Source organism: Morone saxatilis, unplaced genomic scaffold (genome assembly GCF_004916995.1).
Source record: "Morone saxatilis isolate NCDOM2014 unplaced genomic scaffold, NCSU_SB_2.0 Contig21, whole genome shotgun sequence".
NCBI lineage: Eukaryota > Metazoa > Chordata > Actinopteri > Moronidae > Morone > Morone saxatilis.
Genome location: NW_023339774.1, coordinates 17,777,313 through 17,800,868, shown reverse-complemented (window position 1 = coordinate 17,800,868; position 23,556 = coordinate 17,777,313). Strand labels below are relative to the sequence as shown.

The window sequence follows — 23,556 nt, the reverse complement described above, 5'->3', positions numbered from 1 at the left end:
CGCTGAGAAAACATGTAATGACAAAAGTGAAAACCAGCGAAGAAATGGCTAGAGTTGCCAAGTTCCCCTTTAACTTACATACATATTGAAAAAGCAGAGTTTGTAATTAAATTGAAAATAAAAAAATTGCAGACAGAGTAGCTTAATTTTAACCGACAGATATATAATAGTAGCCTTCAATCCCCCCTTTGTAACCTTGAAATACAGCCTTTTGTCCATTTTTTTATTAACTGAAAATGTGGAGTCACATTAATTGGTTGGATTATGTATTATGTAGTCATATCATAATCTATATACCTAATCTATATTTCCTTAAATGTTCACACATGGGAGTTTCACGTGTTGTGAAGTCATGATCATGAACCAATTCAATTGTGATGGTGACAAAGAAGAAGGAAAAGTTGTATGTTGCTGCTTCTCCAATGCCTTCATTGTAGGCTCAAATTACTGCATTTTCCCACCAGCGTTTGTACTGAAATAAATACTCCAGTGGATCATCGCAGATCTGTAACTGGGTAAACCACATAAACAATGAGGAAGGATAAACAAAACACTGATTAAGATCAGTTTCTCTTGCCATTCTAGCATTCTACTTTGATTAGAATCTCCTAGGAAAAGGCTTAAGTCTGCTAATATCCACACTCTTTCTGACTTTACCCGTTTCCTTACACACAGTCGATATTTTCCAGTTCTCTCTCCCCAGCTCATTCCCTCACCGCTCTCACCCGCTCTGGCACTCTTTGCTCAGTGTGAGACCAGCACATTTACATAAGATTTACAGAGACACGAAAAGCACATTCTCAACATAAATTTGTTGTGAGCGTGTAACAAGCTCATGGCTGTGTTTGGCTCAGTTTCTGCCTCTTGCAGTCACTTCAACTTAGACACACATCACACTCTTTGACAGCAAAACATACCATGGACACACACACTAACACACCAACGCGCACACTAGCACCCACACGCATACAAACCACGCTAACATGCTTAACGTCTAGATGGCATGCAGCAAAGGCACAATTTACATTTATACACACGTTCCAATTTTCCTTAACTCTCTTTTGTTTCATACTCTGCACTGCTTTTCTCTGTTTCTTGTCCCTCCTTCCCTCCCTCCTGCCCTCACCCTCCTCAGCAGTGCTCTGTTGACTGACAAGTCTCTCATCAGGGAGTCTTTCTGACAAATGGGGCCAAATGGAGTCGTGCCACTGTTGCTGCTGGCTGCAAGTCAGCTCTCTGAGGTTATTGCTTAGCTCTGCTCTTACAGTGTTATTTATATCCACCATCACCAGACTAGTTTTGAGTGTTTGATGAACTTTTCATGTGCCATCTCCTGTGTGGACCTTCACAGCTGTGGATCTTTTGGTCAGCGACCTGGTCTGTTTTCTTAGATTTTGGTGTGCTAAAAATGCAGCTCCGTATTCCTTTGCCATAACAACACAATTAGTAAACACTGAATGTAGTGTATTCTTGGATTCTGTGTGAGTTGTCAAGACTTTTACAATAAAACTGCCCAAGTGGTTTAGATGGAGAAAAACAAAGGATAAATGACTTTTATTACTTGTTTTACTACTGTAATACAGAGCTATGTGTGAAAGCACTCGAGTCAGTAATGGCACTTTTTTCAACTTCACCTCCGTTTCAATCAGAAGAAGCTCGCTCAAGTTTTAGTTTCCGCTTCCGAAGGTAGGTAGTGCTTTTTCAGTTGGGCAGTAACTATCATGGTACAGTCTGTTTTGTAATGTCACTGATTTGTCAAACCTAAGCAATTATCCAGATAACAAGCAAGAACTGGTTGTAGTGTGACTTTTAGCACTTAGGATAGGATTTTTGTTTGACGTTACTGCATTTAAACGACAGTTAAAAAGCTAAAAACTTGACAAGGTAAAGAGAGACGAGGCAAACAAATTCTTATTTATCTGCCAACTGCTTCATTGTGGTTACGTACCATAAACAGACAAATTACGTACTACAACAGACAAAGAATCAGAACGTCACACTCAGCAGATTGCTACTCTGGAGACAGACATGTCATCCTCTAAATGTATCTTACAACATCCATCACAAATCATAATCATAAATCACAAAGAAAAACACAATGACTAGTTCAAGCTCATCTATGCATACATTGCTTTCTTCTCAACGCACAGAAATGTGTCTCAAACCAAGCATTCACTTGTAATCTGGGAACACGAATGCAAAGAAAGGTTTTGTTCCTCGGTTCCTGGGATAATTTGGCCAAAAGTCAGACTGTATGACAGGCACAAATCCTTTCAGAATAGTTCCATCCGACTAATGTAATTCTTACTTCTTCTGAGACAACTGCTGATCACTATCACAGCAGACAGCCTTGAATACAGGAATAAAAGCACCACAAGCACTGAAGATACATCAGTATATTATTGTTCCAGTCACATTAGGACATGGTCAGGTAGTGTAGTGTCAACGTGTACGCGTCCTTGGCCTCCTTCAACGACCACCTAGTCAAGTTTTTCGTAAATATAGCTCTACATAGCTACCAAACATAGACCTCAGGATCTCTCTGTTCTTCTCCATTTTCGTGACTCTTTTATTTCCAGCTTTTTTTTTCTCTATTAATGTTTTCATCCAAGATACCAGGTCTTAAGGGTGACAAAGTATTCTCCGATAAGTTTGTGGTTCAGTACTGATGAGAGATGGAAACCCAGTTTATTTAGGAAAAAGCTGTATGTACAACTCAAAGGTCATTAGAGCTAGTACAGTTTAAAAGCCTGTGCCACCACAACACACCATCAGCTGTTTACAACTACTCCTGACATTCTTTACAGCAAAACTAATCCAGTGCCACTTGCCTTGACCTCGAGGACAAGCAGCATGCTATTTTCACTTGTTACTTTTTTCTAAATGCTTCTGATTATGCTAGAGCAGTAGGGTCAGAAGCCTATTAGAAAGAGTGCTTATTTGGAACATTTGCTTAAAGCTGCCCTAGGCAGGCTGGCTGACCCCACATGAATGTGGTAGTCTATTTGAATTCCGGAGGCATCAATATCTAGAAAACAACTGACAGCAGCACAAAATCAATACCCAATCTGACCTATATGCTTTGTTCTTACTGGCTGCTGGCCATGGAGATGTTGAAAAGAATGAACCAATGACAATAGAATAATGATCATTTATACAAAACAATAACTCAGTTCTTTCAGATGGGATGTTTTCCTCCACTACAGCCGCTCTTTGTGATGTTAAAAATGTGTAAGCAAACAAAATGAGTAAAGTATGTTTTCTGTGAACAGAATTTCTTACTTGAACTGTGAACATAAGAAAAATTCAAATGTGATTTCAAAAGTTCCAAATTTTGGAGTAACTGAATATGGTGTTTTATTACTTTAAAGCAGCTATACTCAGTAGTTTGATGATAGCAATGTATCAAGTGACAATGTGAAAGGGGTCTCTGGCAGTTATAAACCCAGGAAGAGTTAGTACCTGACTCTGTAGCTTCTTTCAGCTTTAAAGAGCTTCATCGTGAGTCTAATCGTTTAACTGCCCGGTGTTGTGGTTCACTCTCACCGCACCGTTTTCAGCCAGCAGGCAGCGAAAAAACTCACTGCTTAACCACATTTAATGTTTCACAGCCCACATATCTATTGGGCAGCAGACCAGTATTACCTATGCAGCAACAAACAGCAGACAGACAGACCGAGTTAGCAACAAACTAGCAAATAAAACAACTCAGATATTTTTCTCAGGAGTGTGCTGCCAATCTGGCCTCTAACCTCAAACCCCAAACACCCTGAAATAGCCCTTAAAAGAAGTGGGATGAGCCAGAATGACCCCACATTGCCAAAATGACGTTCCACCAATGGTTTAAAATCTAGATTTGCTTTTCAAAAGATGCAAGTACAGAAACTCACTCACACACCACACAGGCCCACGCACACAAACATGTTTACAGCTGGAAAACAGGACAGACTAAACATCATGTTTTTTATCAGTCTCACTCTCTAAACCCTTAAGACAACACTCATCTGCCAAGTCTGCAACCTCATAGAGTGAAGAATGTCTCTTGTACAGCAGAATGAACTCGATTTAAGCATGAGGTCTGGTGCAAGATGGTGCTTCCTCTCTTAAAACTAGATTAAAACTTATAAGCTGACAGCCCAGTTCCTAAATTTACACACCCTGTACCACCCAGCCCCGACTTCTGGCTAGATTTTAGCACATGACAACACAAGTAAGAATAAATCTTTTATTAAAAGCTGAACATTCTTCAAGACAAAGCCCTGCAGCACTTTCACCCACAAGACCACACTTTCATCTGGATAAAATCTGGGAATTTTAGAAGTGTAGTCAGAAACCCCAATTCACCTCAAAATGGAAAATGAGAGAAAAGCCCCTTGTTTTTCACAAAAAATACTTTATAGCGAAAGACAAGAAATCTCCACTGGTTTAATCCCCCTGTCTAATAAAAGTTCTGTACAAACCCACACATAAAAAATGTCCCTGTGTTTTCTCCTCCAGTACATGAGCAGGCTTTCAACCTTTCTCAACTAGGACAAAAACATGCAGACCTATTTACATGTCAATGAAGGCCATGGATAAGGACTTTTCCCTGCATATCTCTTTTTACTTCCCTCCCTCAAACTTCCTCTCATCTCAGGGCGTTCCTATAAGAAGATGTGCTCATTTTGATGCCTGATAAAGGCGCGGCTGCTTTTAAAGACAACTACTTGTCGTGGGATTCTCAGCTTATTCCTCAGAAAACTGTTGGGTGCACTGGGGTACCACAACTCTAGACTCGTAACATAAACTAAAGATGCAGACTACTTTTATATATTAGCTTGTCTGGAAACAATACCACTCAGAATATTATCTAAAGCAAGAGAGGATGTCCAGCAGCGGCAATCATTTGCATTCTTTAGATATAAACGCTGAAATAGGTAGATGCGGTTCCAGTGCCTGTGCTATAATAAGATGCAGATCAACATCTAGTTTATATGTAAAATACACAAAGCAATGTATAATATTTGCCCTCATTTGTTACAATCAACAGCAATGATGTCTGTGCGCATGCATGTATTTGTGTGTGCAAGTGTAAATTGATGCCTACGAGCCTTAGGAAGCGTGAACTCTTCCTGAGGCTTGCAGGCCTGAGGTGAGAATGTAGTCGGATGATATCAGATTATTGCCCTTTCTACTCTCACATTTCTATTTATATTCCCCTTATATCTTCTGAGGCTGTGTGCACTGAGAGGGGCTGACTGGTTGAGATCAGAGAGTAGTCAATCACTGAACAAAACTGACATAGTTGAGGGTGATAAACCTCACTGTGGAGGTGAGAAAATGCTCAATGTTCTCACTTAATTGGGTTAGATTGTTAACAGAAGTTTTGCGTCTCAGGAGATGCATAAAAGTGGAGAAGTTTCGTCTTTAGCAGTTTTCTTTCCCTTTTTCTTTGTCTCTCCGTGGTGGCAGACAGCCCAGTGCATAAAGCAATGTGGCTTAGACGCTGGCGAAGAGAAACTATGGTCTCTTGGAAATATGTTCTCTGTTGACTCATTCTGTTAACCACATTCTTCATCAGCAGCACAGCAGAGTCCTTCCCATCGGCCATGAAGACAAAACACCGTATTTTCTGGCCCAGTTAATAATACACCACTTTTTTTCTGCCTTTTAACTATCTAGTTTAGGCTCTAACATTTGGAGCAGAGGAGGAAAAAAAAATAGAGGCAACGGAAAATGAGGGGGAAGAGAAAGCGAGAGCACTCTCACTGGCCTACAGTGCAGTCCAGATCCCCCTGGATTTATTTGTGTACATAACTCTTTCTCTTTCTGTCTCTCCCCTTCTCTTTCCCTCTCCCACTTTCATTCTTTCGTGCCGCGCTGTGTCTCTAACACAAACACCCACATGCTGCAACCGCTACACGGCATACAAATACACAGATTCACATAACCATCAAATTATCCTGCTGCTTTTGAACAGAAATGGTACACCCACAGTCCTCGCATGTGCCACCGTTAATTATTCCAGAGGAGAAGAGGAGAGCTTCCTGCTCCACAAAGCTTGCACTAAAACAGCCGGGCAGAAGACAGACAAGGCAAATTCCAGAGACATCATTCGACATTCTCCAACTTTCTTCGCTACAACTATTTCAGAAACTTTATAACCCTGTTTAAGTGTTGGTGTACAGGTCATTAGAGCAAAATTATATTAGCAGGCTGTTGATTTAATCACATTGCCATGTAACACCCCTCACCGCTTAACCCCCTACCCAACAAAACAGACTGAAGTCCTATTCATCTGACCACAGAGGCCCCAGTCAACAGTTTAAGAGCCAAATGGAGAGCCTAGTCATAGTAGCAAGCTAACGGGAAAACCATGTGACCTGACTCCCTTGTTCACCAACATGCTCTTCAACTTTTTCCACAGTATCACTTCCATCGTTTCTCATCTTTTCCTCCCACCCTGCTGCTTCAAATCTCACTCACCATGCTGTGTCTCTGGATGGGTGCTGGTGTCAGGGTCCATGGTTAAATTCACAGGGTGATGAGTGCCCACATCAACATACCCATATCCTGAGGCAAACTCGGCTCTGTAACTGGACTGCCACTACTGAAACTATTATTACAACTACCGCTTTATTTCTACTGCCGCCGCCACTGCCGTCTGTTCTCCGCTGTTCTCTCCAGTCAGAGCTGCTGGCTCTGGTCTGGCCCCTACAGCCTGCCAGCTCAGCTCAGGCTTCTACCACTGTGTTACATCTGTCTGAATGAAACCCTCTCTGGAGAGTGGGGAGAGAGAGAGAGGGACGAAGAAGACACGAGAGTATACGGAGCACAGGTACGGGACGGGAGGAGAGAGAGAGCACAGCATTTCCCACATTGTGGTGGCACGGAGAGAGCAGAGAGAGAGAGAGAGATATGGGTGGAGAGGGTTGTGGCAGTGCTGAATGTTTCCACTTTGATCAATTTTATACTCTCAGCATATTTTTTTCTCATCATAACAAGACCTTAGTAACATCAGTTTGGAAAACATTAACATGCCAGGAGAATTAAGGACCTTATGTAGTACTGCAGCCTGGGTGTTAACAATGGGTGGACTCAAAAACCTGACCGAGTTGTGCTGGCTGGGCATTGTTTCTTCTCTCATTTCAATTTGGCACACTAAACACCACACGATGCTTAAGCTGACCTGAATTGATAGCTTGTGCGTCAAGAACATTAGCAGCAACTAAAACATTGTTTAGTCCTTTGAAAGTAAAAAAAACAAAGCTCTTCACAATTTCGCAGAACTCAAAGTGACGCCTTGTCTAAAAAAAACCCAAACCAGAGATGCTGATCCAAAACCATCACTTAAAAGCTGTCAAAGGAAATTAAAGTTGGGTTAGATTGGTTGAAGACAGACAGCAGTTTAATATATTAATTCTAACTTTGCCCATCCTTATATTGACCTATTTCTAGTTCAGCAATTGTCCAACTGGCTGACATGCCACTCATGCCGCTCTTGTCCTTTCAGCAGTATAACACGGTCAAATGGAGCCCAGCCAACCTTTACCTTGAAATGATTTTAATCTCAACTATCCAAGGATCTTGGTAAATTATAGCTACCCATATTTGAGATGTTTTGAGTTCAACTATAAAAACTGTAAGACAAAACAGTGAATAGGCAAAATAATCTATCACTTAGTGGTGTGTTGGCAGGATAGACTGGGGTGACTGGCACAGATTCAACAAATACCATTCTGGATAATGATAGCTAATTGTAATTATAAACTCGGAGGAGAGAGGTTGACTTTGGGAATGTTAAGATACTTAAACGCCATGTGAGGCTGTATTTGGGCTACAAGGCATGCAAAAATCATTCCCCACCCTTTGGTCAGTTATCCAGTTCTATTTAATCCTATCTAAAGTGTTACAGCTTCAGTGAAAATATTTATGGAGAAAGTAAAAACTGGAAAATAGGGCAGCATATGCCCCAGCATCTTTAAAGAACCGAGAGATGAGAACTTTTTCCAAAGCAGCATCCAGAAAAAACTTTCACCTCAGTAAAATTAAGCGTAGTTGTTCGGGTGGAAGCGTAGCAGCGTTCTCCGTCTCTAGCATGTTTGTGCCAAAACCTCGTCGAGTTCAAAAGAACAGAAGAGGCAGCCGCTCACTATTCAGTCGGAGGATGAGACGAGATGAGAGCGCCCTCTGATTTGTTGTGGATTCCTATTCATCGAAGTGTAGTTTTTATTCATCACGCTGCTTATTTAGAGCGTGTGTCACACAAGGACAAGAGCAGGTGGGGCCTACGCCAATGAATAATTTAGTAAAACATAGACCGTGTGAGTGTTTGTAGTGTAGTGATGAAGAACCGGATTTGAAAACCGTACAGGTGCTCACGCACACACGCACAAATGCAGTTTTAAAGGTTAGAAACTGAAGAGGGGACTAGAACATGTAATACTGTTTGGATTTTGGGGGATAAATTTAACAACAACCCTTCTGTCAATTTGGTATTTAAAGACGCAAACACTTGTGTTTGTTCATGTGAAATAGTATTTTGCCAGTGAGTGTGTTTTAATGAAGCTCTAGCTCTCACCACAGCACCAATACACATATATGCCTAATATACCAAGGCAATATTCATCAGCTTTACATTTAGTGCTTATTGAAGATTATCTTTATACTTCTATAGGTAATTGCTGCTCTCTTTAAAAGATAACTGGGATTTTATTCTTGTAATCAAAAGAGGTGATTCACAAATACATTTAAAACATGCATTTAATGTCTTAGTTATGCTTGTCTTATTAACAACTTTACATTATCCTATCAGATATATTTTTGCAACTGGAATTTCTGTAATAGTAGCCATTTAATGCTGTTTCTGACCTATAAATGCTCCTATATGTTATCTTTCATTTCTGGTGACCAGTGAATTCAAATCCAAACCCAACAGCAGGTTCATGCCTTGTTAATATAAATTTGTGGAATATTCATTTGGTTAAAAGGTGACAGAACAGCTTGTATAACATTATTGTGATTATTAGATATTTAAATGGCTGACATAATAACCACTGCAGTAATATATTAATGTATTGTAATGTATTCTAGCTAACATGCAGAAAAATGTAGCCTGACTATGGATGTGAATCAGCAATTCAGAAATGATCTTACATCATCATCATGGAAAAGTTTCAAATGTCACTGGCAGAGTTGCAAAGGTACCCTGTAATTAGCGAACTAGCTGGCAGCCTGTGTTTATTCTTTTAGCCTTCGTCTCTTCTCAGATAAACAAGCCAGCCTAATCAAAGAGGCAGCGTAATGATGTGTCTTGCGCCATTTTCTCATCATCATGTCATCACTTGTATTAGTGAACATGGATTACAAAATGGGATGCACACATTCAAAACTCTCCTCTGCTTTTTTCTGATATGTGTGTGTGTGTGTGTGTGTGTGTGTGAGTCAGCGCTGAACTTACAGCAAAAAAAAGGTCCCTGTATTTTTAAAGCCAAATATGTGCTATGCAGAGAATGCTGGGTAACAGCCATAGCTTTGAGGAGACAGAAGGACATCTCTGCTCGTCTCATCATCCGGCCCCTTACTCGCAACAAGAATGCGATCCCACTTGGGAGATATAGAATATGACGGAAAGAGACGAGTGCCCAAAACAAAGTTGTATCAAATGACATGACTTGTTGATTTAACTAAAAGAAACCTGAGACCTGGGCACTGAATATTCTTCTAAATATAGTCCATCGTGTACACTAAGCAATTAAGAAATACCTCTGTAAATGCTGTAAGTGCTGCAAAGTTATAGCTTTATTATTAACACAGAGCTAAATGGCTCCCTCTAATGGTCAAAGGTTGGTAAAGAAATCACTGTCAAACCTTTGTGACAAATCCTGGGCATAGAGGGTGTGCAGAAAGTGTGATTAATTAATCAATTAATTGAAATTAATTAGTACATAAAAGCATCACTAAAATCACAGTGCTCACAAAGAACCATGCAAGAATCTTTGTGAAAAAAATAATTAAACAACATTGGTAAGCCAGAAAATATACAACAACACTTTCCAATAACACAGTCTCAATATAAAACCCTTTACTTAATGTTCTGTACTGTACTGTAATGACATCATGAAATAGCACTTCAATTAAACAACCATTGCACCCGCTGATTTAAAGGTGGGTCATATTAGGTTGCATGCCAGCCAACAACCCAGCAACGGTAACTGTGGGATACAAACGCTTGAATGTCAAACCTCAGTGCCACCTAGTGTTTCATTTTGACGGATTCTGTGTGTTCATCCTTGCAGACACATCCACACTAGCTTTTACTGAGCTGCTCCATCTTGTCCGCAGACATAAGTGCACACACTGGCACATCCAGAAAGTAATGGTCTTATATTACAGGCATTACATTGCTGTAAAGGGCAACATGATACCTGCCAGTTGAAAGACACCAAAACATTTTTCAGTGTCTGTCTTAGTGGTTAGGATGAAGCATTATAGGTGCAGTGAAGTGCTATGAAGCAGCAAGCTCTCCATCTAGTGGCTATAACGTAGAAGAAAAGAGTCTCATAAATGTAAAGGTTTGCCCTGGGATGTGAGCAACACTAAGCTCACCTGCATATTTAACTGTTTGACCGCTTGCATTTGAATTACATTGCCCATTTGACCTTTGTACAGAACAAGTCATTTTGACTTTGAGCTGATATCTAGCAGCCTTGGACATAGAAGATTGTGGAATAAAGAATGCAAAACCAGAGCAGAGCCACAAAGAGTGTTAATAATGAATAATATTTTGTCTATAACCATGTTGAGCAAGCGTTAAATATTTGATTTCTGGGCTATTAATCATTTTAATTTAATTAAATGAAATCAAGAAAGCTATTTAAGTATTCCCAATGTCTGGCTGTGTGCGCGCGTGTGTGTGTGTGTGTGTGTGTGTGTGAGTGAGTGAGTGTGAGCATCCTGATATCTGCAGAGGTATGTCTTCAGGCTACTCACCGCTTTCAGTGGACAGCTGGCTGTGGAATTCTGGAAACTGTGTCTCCACTGGAACGCTGATAGTGCGCCGCAGAAGATGGACCTTGCATGGCGCAGAGTGTCTCTCCTGTAAAAACAAGGGACGGATCTGCTGAGAAAGAGAGAGAAAGAAGGAGACAGAGACATAGAGCAAGAAATTCAAGACAGATAAAAGGCTGAATAAATTCAACACAAGGCACAGACAGAAAGTAGGCACATAGAGTAGATAGCGTTCAGAGGAAGAATGAAAGCTAACAAGAAGAAAAATCGTGGCTGCTAGAAATACAATAGTCACCGAGGCTCCTTATCTATGTTGTGGTTATTGTGATCACCATGTTTAATGCTGTGTTGGGCCAATAGAGCACAAAAGCTTTAGAGCTGCTGATAAATGAGGAGTCATTGGATGAAACAGAACAGACATTAGCCGCACATCAGTCTGTGTCAGCCCATATCTTCCTATAGCTTGCATACCAAATGTTTGGCTCCGAAAGATTAAACAGACAAAGGAGAAAGGATGGCCCTGGTGAGAAAGTGGTGACTAAAAGAAAAAAAGGGAAAGAGCCTGGTGTCGTCCAAGAGGAGTGATAATGGCTTATCGAACATCCTCACACCTCTCAACTCAATGCGGCACCCTGTCTGTCTTGTTTTTTCCATGTCTGTCTGTTCATCTCTCTGTCTTTCTCGGTTTCTTTACTTGCCTCATGGGACTCAGGTTTAAGGACAGCTCTCACTGACACCACCTCTGACGTACAGACAATGCCTGGTGGTCTGAGCCATGATGACTAAGCATGATGAGCTGTAATTTGAGACCCACTATTCACTGCAACAAATTCGGTCTCAGATATATACAGTGTCGTACTGTGACGGCCAGGGTATTCTTCCTGGCTTCCAGGAACACTGGTCTTGACCAGGGATTGGAGTATAGCCTGTGGCGTTATTATAATTCATCATCTAATAATCAATTAATTCCCACACTCATCCAATTATTTACTTGAAATATTAAACTAAGTGATAATGTACTTGGAGGGTGAGCATTACTTACGTTCAAATGCCTGAAATATTAAGAGGACACCTAGAAAAGATAAGATACAGTTGCAAACTCAAAGGTTAAACAAGTTTAACTATAAAACTGCAATCGTTCTGATGAGATAAAAAACCTAAATATTTTTTCCGTGACAGGGTTAACAGAGGAGAAATATGGCAAACAGGAAACAGTGATGTATCTTTTCACTCTCTGCTAATTCAATTAAGATAATTGCTTTTGCCATGGACGTAAACACTGATTTGATTACAGCATTAAAGCAAACGGCAAAGCCCACTTGAATTGAGGCTAAATTTAAACACTGCTCACTGGCCCCGTCCAGTATCCTCAGTTCGGCAGGAATTTTTTGCCTGTTGACACGAGCATAAATAACTTCTTTGTCTTTAATCATGAGCCCCCTCTACTGGCAGTCATGTGGAGCTTTTCAAATGTAGATTAGAGAAATGAGCTGAACTTGATCACTCATTTTACAGAGAGGGCCTGTGGAACAACTGAAGGCTTCAGAACAAGCTGAAGGTCAAACAATTCGCTAAATCCACACTCCAGAAACCCCACTGGAATCAGACCTCTCTTTCAATTTTAATACCTTCATACTGCAGCCCTCAAGACAATGCATCACACTTGCTGAATGCTGAAATTGTAATCCCTTCTCGCATACTCCTGTTTTCACTCACTGAATTCCTCCTTTTTGGATCTTTTTGTGTTTGTGGTAGCATCATTTGTCTTACGAATTTCTTACAGAAATTACCTTTGGCAAACAACACAATAATTTAGTAAACATTCTATTACAAAAGACAATCAATCAACTGTTCACGCTGATACTGCACCTAAATTCTATGTTATTTTTATAACATACCAGAGTACAAGAAAAGGATTATCAGGGAAATAGAGATAGGCCTGGCTGAAGAGAAAATCTGTCTGAAGAAAGAGACGATAAAAGAATCCAACAATAAAATAAAAACAGAAAAACAAGACAAAAAGGGATAAAACAAAAAAAGGCAGAAACAAAGGAATAAAGACAGAGTGACTGTTTACTAAAGCCCCTACAGCAAAAACTCTTTCACAACCAACAATCAATTACACTGTTGTGCAGGGAGTTCTGTTTTTTCTTTCCTCTCACTTTCAAACCTTACATTTTTGTTCACTCTAGTGTTTGCTCGTGGTGGTATGGAATGGAGGAATATACAGGCAAACAAACAAAAAGTGCATAAAGACAAATACTTTAAAGATGTAAATGCATACTCCAGTTAATACATCAATTTATTTTACGATCACAAAAAAAAGTTCAGTGGCACTGAAATAAATGTTTTGTGTCAGCTTCACAAAACGAAGCCAATGTGCAAACTCAAACTACTCTCATTTTTAATTGGGCTAAAGCTGAATGATTTCTAAAAGGCACAACTGTTCTCAGACGTGCTGCATTGTGTATTGCATGTTGGCAGATACATTTCACCACAAGCACAACGAGAACAAATTGGTGTTCTTCACATGTTAAAGGCTTCCTCTGAATCATTTCTTTGACTTATGATTATTGATGATGCCGCACTTACAAGCATGGAGGGCCACCTATGGTAAATGTAGGCGAGTAGCTGAAATAACAGAAAACCTAATACTGCCATGACAAACATCCCTGGCTCACCTGGTATAGAGCTGGCACCCCATGTACCAAAGGCTGAGTCCTTGCTCCAGCGGCCATGGGTTCAAATCCGACCTGTGGCCCTTTGCCGCGTATCACCTCCACTCTCTCCCACCTTTCCTGTCAACCTTCAGCTGCCCCATCTAATAAAGGCAAAACGCCCATATATACATATTATACATATATATATATGTATATATATATATACATATATATGTCTCTTAGAAGTGTGTTTGTTGTGGATGCTCTGATCCATTGTGTTTATCTGTCCATGCCATGACACCTTCATCTGGAGCAAGCCATTATACGACTGTATCATCGTTTTGACCTGCCGTCTGCTGACATTGCAATCCAGCAGCGTTACAGATGACCTTTCAGAGTCTGGGTCTCCAGATGGATTCGTTTAAAAGCTGTTGTTCTTTGCTGTTATGAAACAAAAAGCACTGTGGTGGAAAAGCTGCCAATGGGTCGATTCAAATCATGTCTCTCTGCAATTATTGCTCGCTCTATTTCAACATTGCATACCTCAGTACTTGCAGACAAAGAAAGACTTTTCTCCCCAGCTCCAGCAATCATGTAAAAATGCTAAACTATGCTTTGTCCAGGTGCTTTTGTGACTTTGAAACAGAGCCTTCATGTCTTAAGTGTTCTTTCAAAAGATGCTATACTCCCTAAGAGGGGGCGTGTCCTTTCCTTATTGCTGTGCTGAGACCACAGACATTATAGAAGAGGGCTTTGAGAAATTCCTCAAGGAAGCTATAATTGAATTTGTTGCTGACGGTTCTCCGATAGTAGCATTAGCTGAAACTTCTCATGTGAATCCCTGGTTGGACTTTTTTACCTTACACATCCCTTGGAAAACAAACAGCTCTTGCAATAGAACATTAAATATAATTTTGTGCCATTCATGTGTGCAATGCAGACTCAGCCACACACACTAATGTGAGTTATTGGCATCCAGGGCAGGAGGAGTATGCAGAAATGGTAGAAACTTTTGTAAGCAGCTGTGGACTGAATGGACTGAATGGAAAGTTCAGCGCAGGGGTAATGAAGGAATTACACCAAGTGACTCAGCAAGGTATAGGTCAGTCACGTACAGTCTGCATGAGGGATACTTTTAAGCAATGATCAATCATTAATGAATAAACGATTAATAACAAAACGATTCTGAAATACAAAATGCAAGGCTGTACATAGAGAGAGAGAGCTAGGCCATGTGGTGCAACCCGGTACAACAAAACCACAGTACATTTTGTGACTGATACACTGCACCTCCTTCATCTTCGGCACTGTAGGGTCAGCATATTTTGGCCGTATTAAAGTATTAATGGGGAGTAGCAGGGCTAGGCAATAATTCAACATTACTGCATCAAATTGTAACAGAGTCGTATTGCGGTATTATGCTTATATCATGTCTGCACATTCCTGTTATTAAACTTGTTTGTTTTACACAACTGCTAACAACTGTAACTCATTGCTTTTAGACAGATTACTTTTTTTATTAACTTATTCATAAATAGTTGCCGTATTATGATATATATATATATCAGTTAATAAAGCATGAGGGGGTTTGAAAGTGAGTGCACACAAAGCTGTTAAACAGGACAGGATATTGCAGACTGAACAATGTAATTTAGATTACCCTGCTGACTCCTGATTTGTTCCTGACAACAGGGCCTCTGATCTCATGTGAATCCAGTGTGACGCTAATCAAAACAACAGAGGCAAAGAGCCAGACTCGGCTTGCTCTGCATAACCTGGGTATTGTTGGTCTCTGATGTGGGATGAATTTAAATGTAGAATGAATTCTCACACAACACAAGATTCACTCAGGAGCTTGTGCTTCTCGATAGCTAGTTATTATTATTATTATTATAGCCCGACTGATACTGCATCTTTAATGCCTTTACTAATATTGGTATTGGGAGTTCAAAATGGCCGATACTGTTCTTTCATTTCTTTTAACGTAAACAATCTTAACACGGGTCGTTTAGATATGGTTTTTCTGGTTTGACCAAGATGATGTGATCTTACTTCTTGTTGACGGAGATATACTGATACCAATATTTCTACAATAAGATAAGACTGGATGATCTTGTCGATGTAGCAGTCGAGCTGTGATAATTAGCTTTCATTTTTTACCAGCCTGGTCACTGGGTATGTGGACTGACTGTCACTGCCTCTCAGTGATAAGTAGTTTCACTGAATTGTGCCTGAAACTCAGTTTGCACTTGGCATTGCAGTCATTAGCAAATGATTATCCAAATAATATGTGACAAAAATAATAATATTAGCATGAATTTAAGAGAGTTAATCCCTCTAAGCTATATTTATTTTACTACTATATTATAACTAAAAAGTTATAAAAATATAATAGCTAGCTATGGGGAGAGATTGGAAAGTAAAATTAAATTAAACTGACAAGGACAAAAAGAATTACAATAAGAAAAGTACGGGCACAGACGAGGAAGACAATGGTGACACAGAAGGACATGACAGACAAGAGATTGTAGTGTCTGATCTCACCACCTCCTCCTCATTCAGAAGCAGCATCTGACAGTCACCAACCACACAGTACTTTGGGTTCCACACAGTTTGCTCTTCATAGGAGTGACCACGTGACATCCACCGTCTCGATGGGCACTGCACATCTAGAAGGGAGAGAAGAATCACACCAAGAAAGATATTAGTTGGGACTGCAAAGAAGACCAAAGAGAACAACTTGTTCACTTGATAATGGATGAAGTTTAAATAATGATATCCTAAAAAAGCCCCGTAGAACAAGGGATGAAGTAGGCAGAAGAGTGGATTTTTGTTCAATGGGCTCTTCATCTATGTGAAGAGAATTGCTTTTCAACTCGTGCAAATAACTGTTTTGTTCAGCAACGTGAAAACTCTTAACTTAATTAGAAATGCCACTGGAGACGATGACTTCCGCATTCTCTGCACTTTCTTCTTCACCTCAATCATTCTGTGGATGTCAGGTGAACAAAGGATGAATAGAAAACAACCAAGACAGGCATAAATTGGATTCTTCTGCATCTCCAATGATGACATGACATAAATCTCAGAAAAGCAATACATATGCTTTTTCACATGGGAAATGCAATCCATCAATTCCCACACATGGGTTACTGTTACAGAGACACTGTGACTACATCTATCAACGCAGAGCATAATCCAAGAGTTTCATTACAGATGTGTTTTGTCAACCAAAGCTTATTATTATCATCTCAGGTATTTCTCTCTTCATGTTGTATACAGGGAGAAAATACACTCCTTATGTCGTATCTCAAAACACGTTAACTGCAACATTTCTGTTGCAGTTAAGATCACCTGTTGGTGCAGCTCTTGCGAGCTGTGCTGTTTGTGTGCGGTTCAGCTAGAGGCTAATGAGTCCAATATGTGGGTCAGAGTGTGCTGTTTTGATGGTACAGTGTATTCCCACTCTCGCTGCTAAGAGCAGACAATGTGTTTCATCATACACAGCGAGCTATACGTAATAGCCAAACTTGATGAATGGCAACTAAGAAAGCACAAAAAGATATGGTATACTAAGAAATGAGGAGACAAATTCCTGATTTTTTTATATCGTTGGCTCCGATGTGTTTGTGCCTCTGGTAGCAACTTTGAAACTGGAGGTTTTCATCACATCTCAGAAACAGAATATAAAAAGTGTGCTTCCACAGGCTCTTTAAAGCAGAGTTTCACCGCGAATATTCAGTTTAATGAGATGTATATTATTCATACATTGCACTTTCAAGGTTTGTCATAAATGTTTTAATAACCTCATTTAAATGATTGTGGAATTAGAGCTCCTGTACACCGGACACGAGTGGGCAAAATGCACGTAATGCGCACATACATTTGAGGAGGTGTCACGACCCTGTCAGCTGTGTCTCTTTGATCATTTTATCTCAGTGACTGGCTGCTTCATATTCCAGGTCGCCTCATCATCATCCCATTAGACTAAGTCAGAAGTGAACAGACACATCACTGAACAGATGCAGCTACCGCATACGGCATCCGTCTGATCAGCTTACACTCGCACCGTGGACGGGAGCAGGTCAAGCACAGAGTTTTCCACTTAGCAAAGCTTCTTTAGAGACAGGTTTTTCATCCTGGTGTTGATTAAATTATGTGACTCAGAATCAGTTCCACGCGCTTTAGAATTATGAGAGAGAGAGACGCAAGAGCGACAAGAGACAGAAAGGCGAGAAAGACAGAGAAGAAGGAAGCCTTTCGACTGGCGCAGTTTTGCCTGGTATGCCTAGCTTCATCTCCTTCAATAAAGAAACTGGGTTGAGATTCATCTGTGAAGCAGATGAGCTCTGAGTCTTTTGCTCTCGTGGTGTTAATCTCTTCGGCAACATAGCTGTTCAGCATCTACAACAATAGAAAGTACGGAGAAGAAAAAAAAAAGGCCCAATGCCATAAAAACAACTCAAGTTTAGCCATATATATTTCTTAAGCAGGTCTTTGACAGAACTCATTGACTCTGGTTGACAGACAGAGCCAAGGACAACCGGCTGATATAAATTACAGGGATTTTCTTCATGGCCTTGCTGATTTATTGATCAGGGCTATGACAGGTACATAATCTGTTGTCAATCGATATTTTGCAGGCACTGCTGTGCTGTCTGATGTAGTGGAGTAGGTGAACGTATACACAAACTGCATTTTCCCTCACAGCAACATACTGCAGTTATTTTCCTAGCTGAAAGGCTCCGCAGGGCCAAAACAACTAAATCTATAAATCAGAGCTCGGGAGTGCAACTAACTGTTTGGATACATAACAATAAAATGGTTCCCACTTTCTTTAAGACATTTCCAGGACATTTTCACTAGTTCTTCTCCACGATACAGGACAGCCCTTGCTCTCAACTGGGGGTCAGCCTTCATGGGACACGTCTTCGTGGCACGCTTGGCTGCTCTCACCGCAGCCAATCTTCCTTCCCCCGTGGTCTCAGCGGAGTGGAGCTGCAGTCTGTAACATCAATTTGGCCACAGCCCGTAAATAACAGTTAGGAAGTTTGCTGCAAGTCTGTTTTGTCCCGCCTCTGACTGACATGGGACCCCATTTTTGGTCTAAAGTGTTATTTCCAGGATATTTCCAGGTCATTTTACTGACTGGAAAACTAGTATCCAAATATCCCAGTTTAAGTGTGGGAACCCTGAATAAAGGTAATGCATATGAAAACCATATTTGGTCCGTTTCTGTTTAATAGTATAGTCATTTACAGGACCTGTATGGCTAAATGGCTAAAAACCCCTTACTTGTGACTTTACAGTCTATTTAAAAGTTTTGACATTAAGCTACGGTACATTGTAACACTAACAAATATTTAATTAACCATTTCATTAACAATTATTGCTAAATTTGCCTTTCTTTTTCTCGCTTAATCGATTAGTTGTTTGCTTCACAAAAAAAAAAACGTCAGCTAACTTAGCAAGTTAGCTTAACTTAGCTTATCTCGTTTTTCCAATATCCTGTTGCGTATAAACTACGGAGCAGCACGTTGACAGAAAATAAACGTGTGTTGGAGGTTTGTGCACACTTTCTTACCTACAAACAGGACCAGAGGATGGATGAACACCGGCAAAGCACCTCTCTATTGCCGGGACTGTGCTGCCTTACTTGTTGCCACGCTGCCGCTCCAGTTGGACCATTTTCCACTTTTCCCCTGGATACTGCCATCTACTGGCGAAAACCTGCATCGCACTAGAGCTGTGAGCAGGTGGGCTTCTCTGTTTAATAGCAGGGCAACACTGCATTTAAAATGATAATAAATAAATAAATACAGCCCCAGCCTTAGCTAACCAGCTGATTGTGTCTCATTGACAAGTAAACTCTCCCTCTCCACACTATTAGAGCTCCCCCATGGTCCACCCACACAGATGCTTTCACTTACTGTGCTTGATTAGACCTCCTCTCAAGATTGTGGGCCTGGAAAGCCTGGGATTGACATTAGCTTTTATCTTGTATTAGTGCATTAGGTTCTGTAACTAACTATTACTTCTGTAGACGTTTGAAGTGCCATAGCAGGAAAGGCACAGGTGCAAAGTTAACACCTTAATAAGGGCTCCATTCCACTTTAAGTGTCCCAGTAAGTCATGTCAGTGAGCCAGAATGCACAATACAAGCGTCCTAGAACTGGATCACCTAAATGGAGCAGTGCCCTCATATATGTTAAGTACACCTGTGCTTTCATCCGGCCACAAGTCAAAATGTCTGCTATAAAAAAGGTCTACCTGCAGCGTAGCTCTAGCTATCTGAAATCTGAACAGAGGTCTAATCCGATAAAGGTCTGATCAGATAACTGGAAACACCTGTGAGGGCTGAGCTTAAAATATTGGCATGATATTCTTTGTTACAATGTCCAGAGAACAAAGGCTAGTTTGGACCCAACTTCCAAAATCCATGGGATCAAGGCACTTGAGGTAAGCCGAGTCTCTGCTGGTAGCTGCATGGACCTCCATGAACATGCACACTGATCTGGAATTGGCATGCAACTACTTCACAGCGGACATGAAGTCTGCCGCTGTTCTTTGAACACTACAAAATGTTCCCTAAAACGAACAAAGCAGCTCACATTGCTGAAGTCAAAGTCACATCTAATGGCAGAGCCAAAGTGTGAGGCATCATCATGGGGGCAGCTATATGTTAGCCATAGTTTTGAACTTGGATGTTAAATGTCACTACAGCAAACCCCAGAACTGGAAAACATACACAGGCCTAGATCAATAGTAACCAACAGTTTGATTTTGTTATTAAATACTTAGATAGAACCTTAGTGTGCAGGATCTTCCGTCCTCCCATATTTGCACCTGGTGGTAAAAGGCCACTACCCAAACTTCAGAGGTGGAGAACATCTGTATACAGGCATTCATAAAGGGGATATATTACATCAAGCAACACAGCCAAAGAGAAGCCAGAGGTACCACAATTTAAAATACAGCAGGTCGATACAACATTGAACCGCACTTATTCCATGTTGCAAAGGGTTTTTGAAAGTAGAGGACCATGACTATGTGGGACCCCGGGTTTAAAGAAGCTGAGTTTTTGTCATGCTATGACAGCTATGGAATGGCAGAAATAGCCCTGCGAGACAAACACTGTTAATGTCTAGACATGCAATACATGTTTTACATTTACTGTGTCCAGCTAAAAGACAAAATTGACACTGAATTAAATGACAACAATCCCTATGGAAAGGTCAGAGAACTGGATTACTGAGTCACCTGCAAGAAAGTGCCTGTATAAAGTTGTTTAAAGTTGTTACAAACATCTTCAGTGTGTAAGAGGACTTTTTCAACAGCTGACAAAATTTGTCAGATGAGAGACTGTTTGCCCAGCAACAGCAACTACTGTTTTGAAATTAAAAAGTATAATTTGCCTGCCTAACAACAATGCTAACATTACTACATTATTTAAATCCACTTATGACACTCTCTTTCACTTTGCACTCTACATTTTCACTCATAATAAATATCTTATGTTTCTATCTTCAAGCAACAAGATCCATGTTATTAACCAAATAAGATGGCAGGATTAGGTTACTCATTAGTCTGCTCTCTTTGTATTATTACCTTCGATTGTAGGGCAGTTATGCAAGCAAGCACATTTTATTAAAGCTCAAATGAATAGCAGGGGAAGGAGACAATAGATAATGTATTAATCATGCACTAATGTTTGGTGTCCATGAAAGCACTGTCAGTGATAAGTGTGTTTCACTCTGTGTGCAAAAGATAAGGAGTGCTTCAATCAGATTGCAGCTAGATTCTCTAATCTAACACAGATGAGCATGGCCACATTGTATTTACATATACTTATACCCATGCTGTGCTGCTCCCTCATGTATTTTACATATTAGTGGCAGACTAAGATCAATAGCTGCCCAATATTAGCATTTTATCCCCCTTCCCGCATCAAAAGCTGCAATACGACAATAAACCTCACCTTTCACTAGCTGCTACAGAGTCCTTCTGTCAGGTATTGATAGAGCAAATATAAAAAGACTCTAATGGTATAAGATCAATATTTAAAGTTTGGAGGAGAAACCTCACACTAACATTTTGTTTGAAATATCTGCTTTCCTGTTCCAGCAGTAGAAGCCGGTGTAGTGAGTGAGTGATTTTAAAAAAAGAAAATGGGAGAGAGAGTATGGGATCCAACAGATGCTTGTGTGAAGCACAAACACAGAAGATGTGAGAGTATGTAGGCTGTCTTGTTGGTCCACCAAGACAACTGCATTTGGAGCCTAATCTAAAGAAAGTGAGGTTATAAATGTAGCTACTTTTTTCAGGATATTTGAGGTTTGAAAATGTAAAGGTTAATATTGACTTGCCACCTCGTAACAGTTTCTACACCTACGGCTCCCACATAATATGGATCCCAGCCTCCTAGCTCAGCTAAATAAGATGAATAAGATAAACCAAATAAGGTTTGTGAATATTTTGTGAATATGGCCTGCATATGATCATGTTTAGAAAATGCAAAGATTACTGAGAAGGATAATACATAAACAGTGGGGGATTTCTGCCTTTCTGGTGATACTGTAGCCTCCATTCTTTTACTTCCACCCTGCACAAGGATAAGACCTTTCTCATGGAGGATGTGTCAAACACAGGTGTAACTAATCACATTAATTTTGGCTGCATTACATTTAGGAGTGTCAGTTCCAGGACCCTGCTTTTGTGCATGCTGGCAAATTGGAATGGCTTCTGACACCAGAACTGGGGCTCCAGCCATGAGTTATTTTATTAGTTATGCCCTTTGCTTTTCCTACTACACAAAAAGTGTATTACAGTAGCTTGGGTGGACATTGTAGACTGACTGAGCGCTGACTTTGAGGCCGAGCTCTATAAGGATAACATAATGTTACAGTCCTAAACCTGCTTCTAAATATTACTTGCTGCTGTATCTACACTGTTTTCCCTGAAATCTAATTCTTAAAGCATCATTCTTACTTGCTCTTGTTCCATTCAGTGTCAATTTTAATAAGTGGTATGCCATTTCATAGGGAAAATAACTCAAATAATACGGTGTCAACTTTCATTCTTGGCTTGAAATCCATAAGAAATCACGTTTGCTTAATTGTTTGTCTCTGCTTCATGCAGTACAAGCAATGTTGCAGAAAATATTTAAACTCTGCACTTTGCACTCATCATAACCCACTGAAGAAGCACTCATGAGGAGATGCATCCATTTAAATAGTAAGTTATAAATCCTGCCTGTCTACATGCTGCTGGCTACACTACCATGCTCTGATGCAGCTTTGACAGATTTAAAGCCCCTAGATTCGCTGTGCTGCTGATGGGGAGCTTCAGCTTGTTTTCTGCTCATACAAAGCAACTCTGCAAAGGCAACAAGGTAAGGCAGAGTTGGTGATTGAACTTCCTCTCAGAGCTTTCCGGAAATGCCATGCAAGCAAATATATGCCATTAGCTTGCCTGGAAGTTTTAGATGTCGACTGCTAACAAATCACAACTTGGGGTGCAGGTAACAGAGGATTAAAATGCTCAAAAAATATCTGGGTTAAGATGGTTTTCCACAAGCAGCCTTTATTGCTGTACAATGTCACACTACCACTGACAACCACTCCTTTACACTTATGTGGACCTCACTGAAATATAGCTGTCAAGTAACAGGCTCAAAGAGACGGAAGTATAAAATGCACTCTACGAGCATGAAGATACTGCTGGCCATGGGCCAGAAGTGTCAACCAGTCAATAGCACAATGGAGCAAGCTGGAGAAAGAGGGGAAAAAAGTCTCTGTAGTTGCTGCTGCTGTAACCTACGGCATTAATAAGAAGCTTGAGCAGTTTTGTAGCTCCTGGTCATCAATTAAAATTTAATCTACAGTTGCAGCCCCTGTGAGAAAATGAT

The 23,556-nt window shown here is 40.4% G+C and overlaps 2 protein-coding genes across 3 annotated transcripts in view; both read right to left on the bottom strand.

The window, feature by feature from the left end:
* LOC118332462 (disabled homolog 2-interacting protein-like) overlaps positions 1-6,747 on the bottom strand; it is a 114,623-nt gene extending 107,876 nt beyond the window's left edge. For both annotated transcript variants that reach the window (XM_035667756.1, XM_035667757.1), the window contains exon 1: positions 6,466-6,747. In XM_035667756.1, coding sequence (XP_035523649.1) covers positions 6,466-6,505 — 40 coding nt within the window. In that variant the 5' untranslated portion in view covers positions 6,506-6,747. The remainder of the gene's footprint in view (positions 1-6,465) is intronic.
* The window catches only part of si:dkeyp-72a4.1 (uncharacterized protein LOC100148058 homolog), a 39,354-nt gene extending 20,026 nt beyond the window's left edge, over positions 1-19,328 (bottom strand). Inside the window, exons 1-4 of the mRNA XM_035667764.1 lie at positions 19,234-19,328; positions 18,482-18,654; positions 16,197-16,318; positions 10,972-11,098 (exon numbers count right to left, since the gene is read on the bottom strand). Of these exons, the coding sequence (XP_035523657.1) occupies positions 10,972-11,098; positions 16,197-16,318; positions 18,482-18,569 (337 nt within the window). The 5' untranslated portion in view covers positions 18,570-18,654; positions 19,234-19,328. The remainder of the gene's footprint in view (positions 1-10,971; positions 11,099-16,196; positions 16,319-18,481; positions 18,655-19,233) is intronic.
* Between the last annotated feature and the right edge of the window lie 4,228 nt (positions 19,329-23,556).